The 15,483-nt window shown below is 44.9% G+C and overlaps 1 protein-coding gene across 2 annotated transcripts in view; it reads left to right on the top strand.

Annotated features, from left to right (window-relative positions):
- Window positions 1–14,522, top strand: part of ATP2A2 (ATPase sarcoplasmic/endoplasmic reticulum Ca2+ transporting 2) — a 57,634-nt gene extending 43,112 nt beyond the window's left edge. Inside the window, exons 12-21 of one of the 2 annotated variants that reach the window (XM_043440982.1) lie at window positions 3,444–3,566; window positions 3,660–3,878; window positions 4,577–4,912; window positions 5,978–6,198; window positions 6,617–6,819; window positions 8,599–8,684; window positions 8,970–9,103; window positions 9,670–9,787; window positions 9,872–9,992; window positions 13,718–14,522. In XM_043440982.1, the coding sequence (XP_043296917.1) occupies window positions 3,444–3,566; window positions 3,660–3,878; window positions 4,577–4,912; window positions 5,978–6,198; window positions 6,617–6,819; window positions 8,599–8,684; window positions 8,970–9,103; window positions 9,670–9,787; window positions 9,872–9,992; window positions 13,718–13,731 (1,575 nt within the window). In that variant the 3' untranslated portion in view covers window positions 13,732–14,522. Of the gene's footprint in view, window positions 1–3,443; window positions 3,567–3,659; window positions 3,879–4,576; window positions 4,913–5,977; window positions 6,199–6,616; window positions 6,820–8,598; window positions 8,685–8,969; window positions 9,104–9,669; window positions 9,788–9,871; window positions 10,972–13,717 lie in introns of those variants that run through there. The other variant, XM_043440973.1, reaches the window with a different exon arrangement.
- The last annotated feature ends 961 nt before the right edge of the window (window positions 14,523–15,483 follow it).

Below are 15,483 nucleotides of genomic sequence, written 5' to 3'. Positions count from 1 at the left end.
AGTGTCTGCTAGCAGCTGTTGCAGATGGTTTTATTCAGGTTTAGCTGCACCAAGTGTGTGAGGCCACAGAATCCACTTGACTGGTCATTGCAGGACAGGTCCAGCATGTGGCCCCAAAAAGGGCTGGCAGATCCATGACATGGACCTTGTTCAGGTTGCTGAGGCTCAGGCCTAGTGTTTGCTGACCAACTTGTCGCTTATGGTCATGGTGATGCCAGCTGAATGGACCTAAGCAATAACCTCTGTTCTAGCCAGAGTGGTGAGTGGTTGCTTAGCTGAGAAGCAGAGTAAGCAACATGTGAACAAGATGTTACCATACACGAAGGTCAGAGTGACAGGCAGTGGCAGGTAGAATTAGAACAAGGGGAAGAGAAGAAGCCTAGATGCCCAGAAGCAACCTAAGGAAGCTCAGAAATGGAAGCTGCAGAAGCCAGAGAATACGGGTTGAAGGGACTGTGAGGACAAGCAGGAGCAGAAGAGATCTAGGAGGAAACAAGTCAGGCCCTGAAGTCTGCGTCTGGTCCTGCCCTTGCAGACCTGGAAGCACAGAGCCCCTCTGCAACAGGGTGAACACCGTCTCCCTGCAGTGCATGCAGGATGGTGTTAATGCAGTCTGCATTGGGTCCTCTAGACCTGTTCCCAGTACCCACTGCCTCCCAGCCTTGGAGTTTAGGTTTCTTCAGAGTTGGGCTGTGCTACACACAAGCTCTTAGTGTCAGACCTATATACCTGTCATCTCCAAGGGGCAGCCAGTCAGTGCTTGAGGCTCCTCTTTGTAGCACTTTAGTGCTACTGTTCCTTCAGTCAGGGTTTTCTGGTAGAAGAAAGAGAAACAGGAGGTTATAAATACAGCCTTCCTAGTTATACAAAAGCAAAGCTTATTTCAGCTATTACTATGGTGACTTTTTTTCATCCTTCCTTAGGTATCCAGGGCAGATGAGGAGGCAGTGTTTTGGGGGAGAAGGGTGGCACCTCACAGCACAGGTAGCCTAAGGTGGGCAACAGTGCATCTATTAAAGACATCAGCTATTTAAGCATTTAGTCACCACGCCAAACCTCAGGTTGTAAAAAGGACTTTGGGACCATCCAGTCGAGTCTCACACTTGCAGGCAGGGAAACTGAGGCCCTCAGTGACTTGCATACCGTCTCGCAGTGTGAGGCGGAACGGGACCTGCTCCAGCACTCTGTTTTCTCACATCAGTGTGCCTCTTTTATACTCTCCAGGGAAATCAAAACTCGTGCCAGAATGGAGGATGCCTCAGCTGCAGTATAGAATCTTTCACAGTAACTCGATTCATGCTTCACAACCAACAGTCTCACAGTCACAAGGGTCTTGGGCCTCTCCTGTGGCATCCTGCCCAGACTCATGGTTTCCATGAAACAAGTCCGGGTCCTTTGTTTCTGTTTTAGGGTATTCACCCCACTTGTCAGTAAGCAAAGCCACATTGTCTGATAGCTCTGTTATTAGTTGGTGTTTGACTAAACCCTTCAGAGGCAACCTGAAGACTTCAGCTTCACAGAGACTGATGTTTAGAATTACTTAATTACCTCTAACTACTCAATGAAGGGAAACAACTAGCAGCAATAGAGCAGGACCAGCTTTTTAAGGCCAAGTGGCCCCTTTGGATAGGACTGTTGAATTTCACAGCCCTGGTCCTGGAAGCAGTGGCTTTGTCCTCTCCACCCAGGATGTATCCAGGTGGCACTAGTGGTAAAGAACCCACCTGCCAGTGCAGGAGGTGTAAAAGATGCAGGTTCCATCCAAGGGTTGGGAAGACCCCCTGGAGGAGGGCATGGCAACCCACTCCAGTGTTCCTGCCTGGAGAATCCCATGGACAGACAGTACATAGGGTCACAAAGAGTCAGACAGACTGAAGTGATTTAGCACGCAGGATGTATCTGGTGCCAAGGTCACACACCTCACTCAGAGTCACTGCACATTCTTGCAGTCTTCCCAGAGCCATGGTACAAATGCTTAATGGAAACTAGATACATGGGAATTACCAGTGGTCAAGACTGCGCTACCTCTGCAGGGAGCACTGGTTTGATTCCTGTAAGATGGCCGTGTGGTGTGTGCCACCAACCACTGCGCGCACCCCCCCCCCCCAAAAGACAAATAGATAAGTGATCTATCAATCAGATAATGTTGAATTTAGTGATTGTCCTTTTATTGCTCTGGCTGAGAGGATGGCTTCATTCCACTCACAGTTGCCTCTGTTGGTTGCTGAGGTTCTTTGGGGTTTTTAAGGTTATTATTAAATGTTTGTCTGAATGAGGGGAAAATCCATGTAATTCACCACATAATTGAATAAAGGCAGAATATCATAAGATCATTTAAGTCAGAAAAGGCATCTGATAAAATTTGATCTCAGTTTATGATAAAAACTAAGCAAGCATCTTCTGGTTGATGGTGTAACTACACAAAGTTAACATTCCTAATGGGCAAGAGAATTTACTCTCAACATTTCTATTCATTGTAGTACTGGAAGCCCTAGTTCATGTAATAAGGTAAGAAAAAGAAAGCCAACAAAAAATTGGAAAGGATAAATAAAGTATGTTGATTTTATGGTAATATGACTGTATATATAGATAAACCAATGGCATCTGAATCTAAAGGTTAATTCTCAGTTTTTGTTTTACCTGAGCTGTCAGTTCCTCTCAGTCTCTCCCTCCCTAAAAGAGTCCTTTACTTGTTCTCCCCCCAACCCTATCTCCTTGGCTGTATCTTACAAGAGGCCCCAGGGCCCAGGCCTCGGCTTTTCTGTCTGCAGTTACTCCCTTGAACTCTTCTCTTCTTACGACTTTAAATACTGTCTCTGTGCTGACATCTAATATAGTCACTAGCTGTCTAAAAGTATTTAAAATACTGAAGTGGTGTGGTGTTCCTTGCCCTTCCTTCAGTTAATTCTTAACATAACTGCCAGAGCTTGAAACTCTCCATTGTCTTACTGTTGCACTTGTTTAAAAAGCCAGATGTCTTACAGTGACTTTCAGGATGCTACAGCCTGCTTCTGCAACCCCTGCCATTAACCCCTAACCTTTTTTGCAAACTTGGTTCCAGCCGTGTTGCCCTGGAGGCTCCTTGAACTGCTCAGTCAGTCTGCATAATGTTTTCTCTGCTCACAGTCACACATCCTTCATGTTTTGACTCATATATTGCCTTCTCAGTACTGTATGTAAAACTGTAACCTAAACATACATAATTTTCTCTTCCTTGCTTATTTTTAAATTTTTTCTCCATGGCACTTAGAATCTACTTTCACACTTTAGTGTGTCTTTCCCATACTAGAGGGTAAGTTTTATGAGGGTGGGAACTTGTCTGTTTATTGTCTATTGCTAAATCTCCAGTGTCTGTCACGTAATAGGTATTTAGTGAATGTTTAACTGTTAAAAGTTTATAGAAATTGCTATCCAATAATATTCCATATATGTTCTCTTTATAGGTCATTAAACAATTGATGAAAAAGGAATTTACTCTAGAGTTTTCACGCGATAGAAAATCAATGTCAGTTTATTGTACACCAAACAAACCAAGCCGGACATCAATGAGCAAAATGTTTGTGAAGGCAAGTACAGCAGCTTGCAATTAAATGTTCTTACCAGGATTGTTATCCCGAGTGAGCCAGTAAATAAAATTGTTCTAAATCTAACATTTCCAGGGTGCTCCTGAAGGTGTCATTGACAGGTGTACTCACATTCGAGTCGGAAGCACTAAAGTGCCCATGACTCCTGGAGTCAAGCAGAAGATCATGTCTGTCATCCGGGAGTGGGGCAGTGGCAGCGACACACTGCGGTGCCTGGCCCTGGCCACTCATGACAACCCGCTGAGGAGGGAAGACATGAACCTCGAGGACTCGGCCAACTTTATTAAATACGAGGTCAGCCAGTGGAAAGCTTCACCCGCACCCTGCGCATTCATTCTGTTTAGGTAGCCTCCTTCAGTAAAAGGTCAGATGAGTCTTGCTTTTGCTGAGAAAGGGGTGTGGTTATTTGTTTTCCTGCGGGCCAAATGTATCTTTATAATTTAAGTTGCTGCTTCAAACATACACAGTTAACAGTTTAATACAGGCCTATTACTTTCAAAGTACAATCAAGGCTAGAAACGTATTTTGCTGCTCTCATGTAAATTAAGATAATGTAAAAATCGGGGACATTTTCAGAATATTCATTAATTACTGACACATTGTTCACGTGGAAAGATTCTGTCTGCTTCTGCTCTTGGAGTTCTTTCCTGTCGGGTATGTGGCTTCCTGAAGCCTTGAACAGTGAAGTTTCTAGTTCAAATTTGATTACTATGGGTCACTGATTGGCTGCTGTCAATATGTTCCTATTCCTCAGTATTTTTTTTCCTTATTTAAGAATATTATTAATGAAAGCTCAAGAATTATTTGGTAACAAGAATGTAGTGATATTTTTGCTTCTGATTTATTAGAGTTAATACTATTCTTCATTGGATGTATATTAACATCAGTGGTGTGAATTCTGCCATAAGAAAACACAGAAACCTTTGCTCTCCACATTAGGGGGCAAAAACTAGAATTTCCTGTTTTGACAAAAGGTGATTCTTTGACTATAGACCAATCTGACTTTCGTCGGCTGTGTGGGCATGCTGGACCCTCCGAGAATTGAAGTGGCCTCTTCTGTGAAGCTGTGCCGTCAGGCAGGCATCCGAGTCATCATGATCACGGGCGACAACAAGGGCACTGCTGTGGCCATCTGCCGCCGCATTGGCATCTTTGGGCAGGACGAGGACGTGACAGCAAAGGCCTTCACAGGTCGAGAGTTTGATGAGCTCAATCCTTCAGCCCAGAGAGAAGCCTGCTTGAATGCTCGCTGTTTCGCTCGAGTTGAACCTTCCCACAAGTCTAAAATTGTAGAATTTCTACAGTCGTTTGATGAGATTACAGCTATGGTGAGTGTCTGTAGACATGTACAGGTAACACGCTGCACAAATACAGCAGATTCTAATTCTGATCATTAAATTTTTAGTAATAGCTCCCATATTTGGAAATTCTTTTCTTGTCATGATCTGGGCTGTTTCTCAAGGATTCTATTGGCATGCAAGATTCTGGGGAAGTTTAAGACCTAGAAGCCTGAATCAGTCACAGGAGAAGTATTTGTCATGGTTAAAATGTATGTGTTTTTATCTCACGTTTCTAAAAGCTGATTTAGGACATAACTACTCCGTACTCTATCACACATTGGGAAAACCTCCTCTGAAATGAGATGGTACTGGTGATGCTTTCTCTGAGAACAACCTGTTGATGAAGCATTTCCCATATTCTTTCCTTGCATATGATTTTTCACTAAGATGTTAACATTGTGTCATGCTTGCTTTTGCTGCTTGTCTATGAAAGGTTTCAGTTTTTAAAACAATTTTGTTGCTGAAAACCAGCTATTCTAGTTGTCTTCCTCTTTCCTCCCCTCCCCTTCTTTCTCCGAGGAAAGCACCATTCTGAATTCAGTACTGGGTGTTTAGTAAAAGTATAGAAAACACACACGGGAATGATAGTTTTGTATCTGTAGACGATATTTAAGTATTTTTGCCCTTTTTTGGCTGAAGATGGCATATTTTTGCCATGTAAATGGCATATTGTAGTTTATGTATTTTTGAAGTCTGCGTTGGCTCTATTTGAGATTGATCCATATGGATACAAGTATTTTGTCTTGACTGCCATGTAGGTTGTGTTGTGTTTTGTTTGGTAAAATAAGTAGTAGAGATTGTTTGAAGTCCCTTTTGTTCTACTTCCTCTGAAGTGTCACCTGTAAGTTTTGTTTGGCAGTTTCACATTTCCCAGGTTAAAATGTGTTCTGTGACACCAGCTTACAAAAACGAAAACTCTCCCAGAAAACTTAGCTACCCAGAGGTCCAACAGCTCCATTCATTCCCTGGCTTCGGGATGGCCAAGTGATTGTTGGCAGTGTGTGTGTTAGGTAACGGGTGTGCAAATCAGTGGTGGGTTTCTTGGCCTTTCAGACTGGAGACGGTGTAAATGATGCTCCTGCTCTGAAGAAATCTGAGATTGGCATTGCTATGGGCTCTGGCACCGCGGTAGCCAAAACAGCCTCTGAGATGGTCCTGGCTGATGACAACTTCTCCACCATTGTGGCTGCCGTGGAGGAAGGACGGGCCATATACAACAACATGAAGCAGTTCATCCGCTACCTCATCTCCTCCAACGTCGGGGAGGTTGTCTGGTGAGTCCCTGTGAGACTGTGCGTTTCCCTCAGCTGGGGGTTCACGTGGCAGCAGCTTCGCTCTTGGTGCAGTGGGAGGGGTGGGCGGCTGGCGGAGGAGGTGGAGGCCTTTGTGGAGGTAAAGGTGCTTCTTCTGGCCCCCAGGAGGGCTGCCTACGACTGTCCCAGTGTGCAGAGGACACACTTGAACATAGAAGGGGGTTTAAATTAACTGTATAACACAACGTAAGATTCTTGGCCTTCTAAAAGTTAATTTGGAATTTGGGTATAATAAACGTTTTATGATTACTTGGGGGTAAAGTTATTTCAAGTAATCATTGCTGTCGACAGATTTTTATGGAAGAGGAGGGGATGTCGATGTTAAATAGTAGGCAAAAATAATTTGGGGTTTTTCTCTTCTTTCCTTGGGTGGACACAGTATTTTCCTAACAGCAGCCCTTGGATTTCCTGAGGCTTTAATTCCTGTCCAGCTGCTCTGGGTCAATCTGGTGACAGATGGCCTGCCTGCCACTGCACTGGGGTTCAACCCTCCTGATCTGGACATTATGAACAAGCCACCCCGGAACCCAAAAGAACCACTGATCAGTGGGTGGCTCTTTTTCCGTTACCTGGCTATTGGATGTGAGTATGGTTTTTTATGTTATTGGTTTTTTAAAAAATACTATTTATTTGGCTGCACTGGGTCTTAGCTGCGGCATATAGGATCTTTAGTTGCGTCATACAAACTCTTGCAGCATGTGGGATCTAGTTCCTGACGAGGGATCGAATCCCAGCCCCTGCATTGGGAGCACGGAGCCTGAGCCACTATATTACTGATTTTTAAACAAAACGTTTATGAGTCCAAACATGTCATAAATTCATCCCTTAAAAGCACATTTTTTTCCTATCCCCATATTAGGGTAGCAAAATATGGCAGCTGTCCTCTTTCAGGTTAATGAGCTGTAAATCCAGTTTGCAGTAAGGTTATCCCTCATTTTAGTGCTTTTGTTCTTCCTTTGGCCTTTTTGAATTAGGTTCTCAGATTTAACCCATGGGCAAAGGGGAATACAGGGGCAGCTCAGGCCTTGTATCACCAAGCTTCCCTTTCCCTGAGTGAGAGAAGGGTTCTGTGCATTTGTCAGCAGTGTTGGCTCTCCTCCACGTGTTGTCACTGTCCGCCTCATCCTGACCCCGGATGCTGCTGCTCGCTCTCTCTCATTTCGCAGGTTAGGAAAGTGAGGTCCAGAGAGGCTAAATGACCTCCCTAGGGTCCCATAGGGCTTCCCTGATGGCTCAGTGGGTAAAGAATCTACCTGCAATGCAGGAGACGCAAGTTTGATTCCCGGGTTGGGAAGATCCCCTGGAGAAGAGCATGGCAACCCAATCCAGTATTCTTGTCTGGAGACTCCCATGGACAAAGGAGCCTGGCAGGCTAGAGTCCAAAGGGTTCCAAAGAGTCAGACATGACTGAGTGACTACACACCCACAGGGTCCCATAGGAGACTTTTTCAGTAAATTGACATGACTTAACACTCAAAAGCATAGAACAGGAGGACTCTCAGCCAGCCAATACCCCTGCAGCACAGTTTATCATGTGTCTTCCCAGCAAATAGATCTATCTTATGTATTTATTTTCGCAAGTGATGGCGTGCTGTAAGCACCTGTATGCTGAGCCTCGTCTTCGCGTTTTTCTCCCTCTTTGTTGGGTAGTTTTATGTCAGTGCACCACCTGCCCACTGTTGCTGCGATTGCTGGACTAGAGGGTGTGCGCGCTTGGAGCTTGAGTGGCTACTACTGCACTGGGACAGTCTCTTATTCTCAAGTCCCCGTGTTCTCTACTACCCTTTGTTGCTTCTTTGTAATTTGAATTCAGAAGTAATTGCTGGGGGATATAGTCCCAGAACTGGCTTTGAGCACTGTCAGGCGCTTGGTGTTCTGCACTAACTGCTCTAATGGCCTTTCCATATGAAGGTTCTGCCAGGCCTTTGATGGAGCAAACACACTAGAGTGTAATTGGAAACCTAAGTTTGCCAAGCAATCGTGGAGGGGCGATCTGGTGCTCTGGCACAGCGTGGCATCACATGGAGGACAGGTACCTGCAGCCTTGACATACTGGCTGCTGGTCAGAGAGGGCATGACTGGTGTAAAGGTCCTCCCAGTTCTAGTCGTTCTAGTAGGTTCTTTCCTTCGCAGATTCTTAAAGGAGAAGCTGCATGGTTCTTTTGTACCACAGACATCCCCTCATTGTGGAGACCCTCTAACTGCTTTAACTGATTCGAGTTAGCAGGTGTTGGTGGCGGCACAGGCTCAGTGACACCACGTCTCTGATCTCCGTCCCAGGGGTTGGCCCGTGAAGCAGTACCTGCAGAGATGCTGCAAGCTGTAGAGCCCCGTGAGCATCAGTGTCCTATCTGTTCCCAGGTTACGTTGGCGCTGCCACAGTGGGTGCTGCCGCGTGGTGGTTCATCGCTGCCGAGGGTGGTCCGAGGGTGTCCTTCTACCAGCTGGTATGTAGCCACCTTTCTCTCTGTACCTTAGATGCTGATGCGTTGTAAGCCTCACATACAAGGGTGTCCTTGAGCTTTCTGTGGTTTGGATGTCTATCAAATACTCTTAAGAACTGAACAATAAGCAGTTGCATCTAAGATTGTTCTGAAAGACCAGGGCTTCTCTGAGAAATGGGGTGAGATCCTGTGTGGGGCTTTGTTCTGGGCTTAGTGTGGAATTTGTGTGTGGACCTTGGAAATATGTCTTTGGCTGATTGGGAACTTGGTGTCGGGCTTTTGTTGCAGAGTCATTTCCTACAGTGTAAAGAGGACAACCCGGACTTTGAAGGCGTGGATTGTGCGGTCTTTGAATCCCCATATCCAATGACAATGGCGCTCTCTGTTCTAGTAACTATAGAGATGTGCAATGCCCTCAACAGGTCCGTGAGTCTTCATAACGTGCTGGGGGGTTGTGTGTGTGTGTCATGGTTGATTGAGAGTCACAGGAAAGCTCTGCCCTCCCTAAAAGGAAGAACAAGCAGCACCAGTTTTAAGAGCTTAAGTCATCATCGCCTCCAGGAAGCAGTGGGAGTGCTTAGCCACATGTTCCTTAAGAGACGGCAGAGGCCAAAAATAGGGACTTCAGTGCCCACAGGGAAGGAGCTGTTGCCCTTTAGCATCAAGACAAACGGTATCATCTAATTATGCCAGTGACAAAAATGGAAATTTCAAAATAGCCTAAGTGTCAAGGGCAATCAAGAGCAGCTTTGAACCCACTGAAATAAGAGCACTCTGCCGAAGCCTAGATTTAAATTGAAGTCTGTCCTACATCTGAACGTTATTCTTTAACTTTGCCACCATAGAAACTTAATACAGTTAGGTCAGTGGGCAATGCCACGGCAGCCATCACCTTATTGAAGTGTGGTTTCAAACATACTCTGTCAGTGAGGGCGCATGCCTTTGCCCTTTGGCGGGCACGTTTCACCTGCCTCTCCTTGTTCCGCAGCTTGTCTGAAAACCAGTCCTTGCTGAGGATGCCCCCTTGGGAGAATATCTGGCTCGTGGGCTCCATCTGCCTGTCAATGTCGCTCCACTTCCTAATCCTCTACGTGGAACCCTTGCCAGTAAGCAGTGTGGGGAGCCCGGGCTGGGGCCTGTCTGCCTGTCCAGCAAGTTGGGGAGCTTGATGAGATTTCTTTGTACTTCAGCTTATTTTCCAGATCACACCTCTGAATTTGACCCAGTGGCTGATGGTGCTGAAAATCTCCTTGCCTGTGATTCTAATGGACGAAACCCTCAAGTTTGTGGCCCGCAACTACCTAGAACCTGGTAAAGAGTGTGTGCAGCCTGCCACCAAACCCTGCTCGTTTTCGGCATGCACCGATGGGATCTCCTGGCCCTTTGTGCTGCTCATAATGCCCCTGGTGATCTGGGTCTATAGCACAGACACTAACTTTAGTGATATGTTCTGGTCTTGACTGACAGTTTTGCATAAAGAAGATGTTTAACTTAATCAATTAATTTTTTTTATTGTTTAAAGCAACTGTCTATTTCTGCTGAATTTTCACATGAACATATTGGCTGGTGAAGGAAGTTTCATATTCTAGATTTTGTTTTGCTTTTTCTGACTCCAGTGGGGCAAGATTTTCCTTTTTTATACACATAATTAAAGTGTCCATTGACATGTACAGAGAACTAACACTATTTTATGCAAATATTTTTTTGTAGATGAAAAAAAGCATGTACAGTGTTCTGTTTAATACTCATCCTTGTAAAAAAAAAATAGTTGAGCCAGCAGACATTGTCAGCAAATTAATTGGCAGCAGATTTTAGGAAATGAATGTGTGTGGTTTTTTTCTAAAACTAAATAGCATGTATTGTGTCTTTTGCATGATCATCTGGATTTAATCTGAGATCACAGTCTAATTTTTATTCATAAGCCAATTTTTCTGCACTGAGCAGAGTACTGCTACCTCAGTCAGTATTTTTTGGTTTGCCACCCCCTTCACCCCTCAGCCCTGTGTTCACCTCCACCCCCACCCCCACCCCGCTCGGCTGCTTCTCCTGTAGGGTTTTGATGGTTCTGTTTACATCAGTCTTAACAAGAGGTATGCTTGTTCTCGCTTGTGCAGAAAACATTGTTCCAGATTCAATCGACTGGGTTCATGTCCCCTCACATAGTTTTTAAGGTTATTTATTTAAATGTCTAATGTATTTTATTGTAACAGACATTGTTTTGCCAACATTGCCTATTTCAGTGGCACTTCACAATCTAGTTTAAAAAGAAAAATAAAACATTTTAAATGGACAGAGAAAAATAACCGTCTTGTTTTTAACTATTAAGTGGCTTAGTTCTCTTAGATTCTTCCTAGCTCAGAATTATTTACTGTGCTCAAGGGGAAGAAGGATCCTGTTCTGCTGCATAGGTCGTTGTAGGTATTTTATTTTTGGTGTATAGGCACTAATTGTCATCTGTGATACATTTTTATGCAAGTTTCTGCTGGCCTGTTTTGGCCTGGTGTAGAGGACATAAGGGCGTGTGTGTGTGTGTGTGTGTTTTGTAAAATCTGTAAATAGCACATGACCAAATGAACATATTGTATAGAACTATTTTTATTTGAATGTGGCACTAACCACCACCATTGTTACTATGATAAATGTTTGCGCATGTTCGAGATCAGTCTTATCAACAGTGTATAAGTCATTAACAGTCCTAACTGTGGTGTTTTCCTCCAATGCCTTCCAACATCCATCAACTAACGTGAGTATTCCCTGGAATTTGGATGCTTTAGCCTAAAGGTGACTGCCACTAAGTGAGCTGGCTGTATAGACTGATGAGTCAGGCACCCTGAGAGGGGCAGGTACACGGACACCACCTGCGGGCTGGAGTGGCTGCTCCAGACCCCGCCACTGCCTTGGCCAGTGGCACAGCCAGGTGTCAGGGTGAACCTGGGGGAAGACAGAGTAGTTCTGCTTTGGTCAGACTGACAAACCTTCACAAACGCCGAGATGGGGATTCACAGAAAAACTTTTCAGTTTCTTTGATCTTTGTTAGCAGCAAGGACTGGTCCCGGAATCTTGCTACCTGGATCATTAAAAAGCAAAAAGCAAGTGAAAGCAAGTAACTGAACCAGTAAACTCCTGCATCATTTTGTTCTCCCCACCCGGCCACAGCACACGGCTTGCAGGATCTTAGTTCCTGAAATTGAAGTAGGGCTCCAGCAATGAGAGCAGAGTCCTAACCACTGGTTTACTGGGGAATTCCCTGGTTCATTTTTAAGTTGGTCATCTTTTTCCACCTTCTGGGTCACATCCTTTGTAGCGAAGACTTGTCTTTTCTCTCCAGGGTACGTTAAAGCAGTTACTGGACCATAGCCGAGCATTAGCCAAAGTGAAGGGCCTAGGCAGTACATATTCATGCTGGTAGCTCCCTCCACATGAAGCCCCCGGTGTTCTCGTGGGTACCTGAAGTCCCGGATACAGGGCCACCTGAATAACATGTAAATGCTGAGAGCATGAGGAAAGTTAACAGGTATCAAGCAGAACAGGGTGCTGCCAAGTTTGAGAGGTTTCCGTGTACGGGGGGTAGAAAGGGCACATGAAGACAGATTCTTAACGCAGAGTCCTGGTCTGGCTCCCTGAGGCCTCAGAGGAAAGGGAAGCTGGTTTGCTTGGCAGAGAATATAGGAGGTACATTTTGCCAACTTTAGCATTATGAACTGCAGAAAGAAACAAGTTGAGCAGATCAAATGCAAGGAGTGTCTTGGCTGCAAACCAAACCAGGATGTCTGAGCTTGTTGGGTGGGGTGCTATTCAATGGTCAACTTTTCCTGACTCAGTTCCTTGATTTATTGGCCTTTACAAAAGAAAGTGAATGGCATGGGTGGCTGCTGCCCTGTGGATTCTCAGCTTCAGGCCTGTCCAGCCCACAGGTGGTTTGGGCACCCACTTCCCTCAACCCAGACAGCTGGGAGTGGGGGAGACCCGGTGCTACAGAGCCTTAGCTGCTCTGCTTCAGGCTTTGCCGCCAAAAACCACGTCTGCACTGGCACTTCCTCGGTAGCTGGTGCTGCTGTGGGCACACCCCTGGCCCCTGACTTGCGGGGAGCAGGAGTCCAACCATCCTCACCAGGTACCTGCAAGGAAGGCAGTGTCAGCCTCGCCCTTACTGCACATGGGCTCCCAGGCAGCTCCTGCCTGAAACTTGCTCCAGGCTCCTTCCTGTCAGCAAGTGGGCTGAAGGCCCATCCCCTCAGTGTTCTGTTTTTTGCCACCCCATACCCAGGCTGACCTCTTTCCTTTGCCCAGAAGATGGCACTCTTACATGTTCCCTAAATGGGGTGCCATGCCAGCAACTCCTTCTGCATCTACACAGAGCAGGTGGCACGCCGGGCAGGAGGACTGCACAAGCTCAGACATAAGCAGGGCAGCCGCCACCTTCCCTCACACGTGGCTGCTTCCACTTACCTCAGACTGGGGCTCAGACCCCTGAATGTCCATGTGGTGGGCAGACCTCAGGAATATCTGAGACCACAAGCCTTAGCTCAGTGTCTGCCAGGCCCACTGTGTTCACAGTGTGCATACAGCACATTGAAAAACCACCACCCAGCAGTTAACAATTGAGGGTAATCTGCAGCCTTTTTTCTTGAAAGGGAACAGTGATAAGCAGTTCCCCTTCTACGACTGGGCCTGGCTGGGCCTGCAGCCCAGAGGCTGGTCCCAAGGGAAGGAAGGGATGGGAGCTAGAGACTTGGCGCTGATTACCATAGTGCTCACTCTGCTTGGCCTTCCTCACCCCCTGCACTGCTAACCAAGGACTTTCTCAACTTAATCTATTAAACTTGAAGCGATTAAGTGTCTGCCTGGTGGGATACTCTGTAGCCAAATGACAGGAGGGACCTGTGAGTTAATCAGAAATGCTGGTCAGAAATCTTAAAAGATCAAACTGAACATTCCTTTTCATCTGTCACTATTAATCCCAGTCTTAAATTAGTTATTCTAACATTTCCTCCCCATATTTCATAAAGCTGATTTCCTCTCTCTTTCCTTTTCAGCAATACTGGAGTAACCGCTTCCTAAACCATTTTGCAGAAATTTAAGGGTGTTCGGTTGCGTGCATGTGCGTTTTTTAGCAACACATCTACCAGCCCTCTGCATGATTGATGTTGGGGGGAAAAGAAAATTAGAAAAAAGTCCCCAACTTGTTGTGTATTATGTGGAGGAAATGTGTATTACCAGTGGGGTTTTAGCTTTTGAATCAAAATAGTAACAAATGTACAATTTAACTTAATGAATCAGAAAGCCTCTCCAGAGAAGTCTGGTTTCTTTGCTGCAAGAAGAATGAGGTTCTGAAACCTTATCCAAGAACTTAGAAGCCATCAGCCAAGTCTCCGTATTTCTCTGTGCAAAATATCATAGCTTAAATAAATGTACAATATTCAATTGTAATGCATGCCTTCAGTTGTAAGTAGCCAGATTTCTCTATGGTGTCATTGAAACATGCTACTTTTTAATTGGCCCTGTACAGTTTGCTTATTTATAAATTTATTGAAAACACTACAGGTGTTGAATGGTTAAAAATGTAGGCTTCCAGTTCATAACTTCAGTTATTTTCCTGAGTGTGCAAACAGCTATTTTGCACTGTATTAAATGTAACTTATTTAATGAAATCAGAAGCAGTAGACAGATGTTGGTGCAATATGAATTATTGTGATGCATTTATATCAATAAAATGCTAAATGTCAGTTTATCACAACGCATGTTTGACTTTAGACTGTAAATAGAGATCAGTTTATTTCTGTGCTGGTAACAAGCATTGCACAGACATGGTTTCAGGTAAATAAATCTATTCTACGATAAGTTTGCAGCGTGGTGTGGACTGTTCTGCGGGAGGCGCAGGTGGGTGGTGTGCACTGAGGGCCTCTGGCCCTGGCACCTGAGCAGTTGTGCCCTTGGGCAGACAAAAGGGACAGGAAGTTCCTGTTGACACTCTGCCAGGAGGAGCGCAGAGGGGTAGAAGGTTTGCTTGTGTGACATGAGAGCTATAAAACATTCCTGCCCTGGTTCTACTGTCTCAAGTATGAGGAAGCATGTGTGTCATCAGTGGGGTTTTCAGAGATAATTAACATGATTTAAAAGCTGTCAGCAGCTTGGGAACTATAGTGATGGAGAGATGCTTGTAATACTCATATCAAAATTAAAATTCTGTACATTCCCACTAGATACAGAAAAGAACTAAGTAACTCAGCTATACTGATTTTTTAAGTAACTGAAATTAACCCTACATATATGGGGGGAAAAGACTTTTGGAGGGGTGAGGGGGAATATTTGACTTAACATCTACTTTGATGTCCCAGAAGTGTTGGCTTCCAGAATCACACTCACCATCTACCATTCCACAACTTAGTGCTGGTCTGGCGAGTCACCACAGTCAGACAAAAGAAGGGGAAATAAATGCCTAGGGGCAAACAAAAGGGAGCAGTGGTCATCCTGGATCAATGAGAACCCCTCACGTTTAGGAATGTATGAATGTACACAAGTCATGCATTTTGATACTAGACTGATTCTAATAAAAATGATTTAAAAATGTAAGAATAACATGGAAGCAGTACCAAACCTCAGCAATAAACCTATAATCATTAAATGCATTATCTGAGAAAGGTGGCATCTTTAGCTTAGTATGTGAAAGCTGGCCTATCCATTTTGTCTGCTTATTCTGGGGGAAAAAGGACCATGTCTCCCTTATGCTCAAATGAATCAAAAGATTTGAAAAACTAAGTTATACCCCCAAAGAAAAATGGCCAAGTGATATAAACAAAAG

This window comes from Cervus canadensis, chromosome 1 (assembly GCF_019320065.1).
Source record: "Cervus canadensis isolate Bull #8, Minnesota chromosome 1, ASM1932006v1, whole genome shotgun sequence".
Taxonomy (NCBI): domain Eukaryota; kingdom Metazoa; phylum Chordata; class Mammalia; order Artiodactyla; family Cervidae; genus Cervus; species Cervus canadensis.
This window is presented reverse-complemented; position numbering and strand designations above follow the sequence as displayed.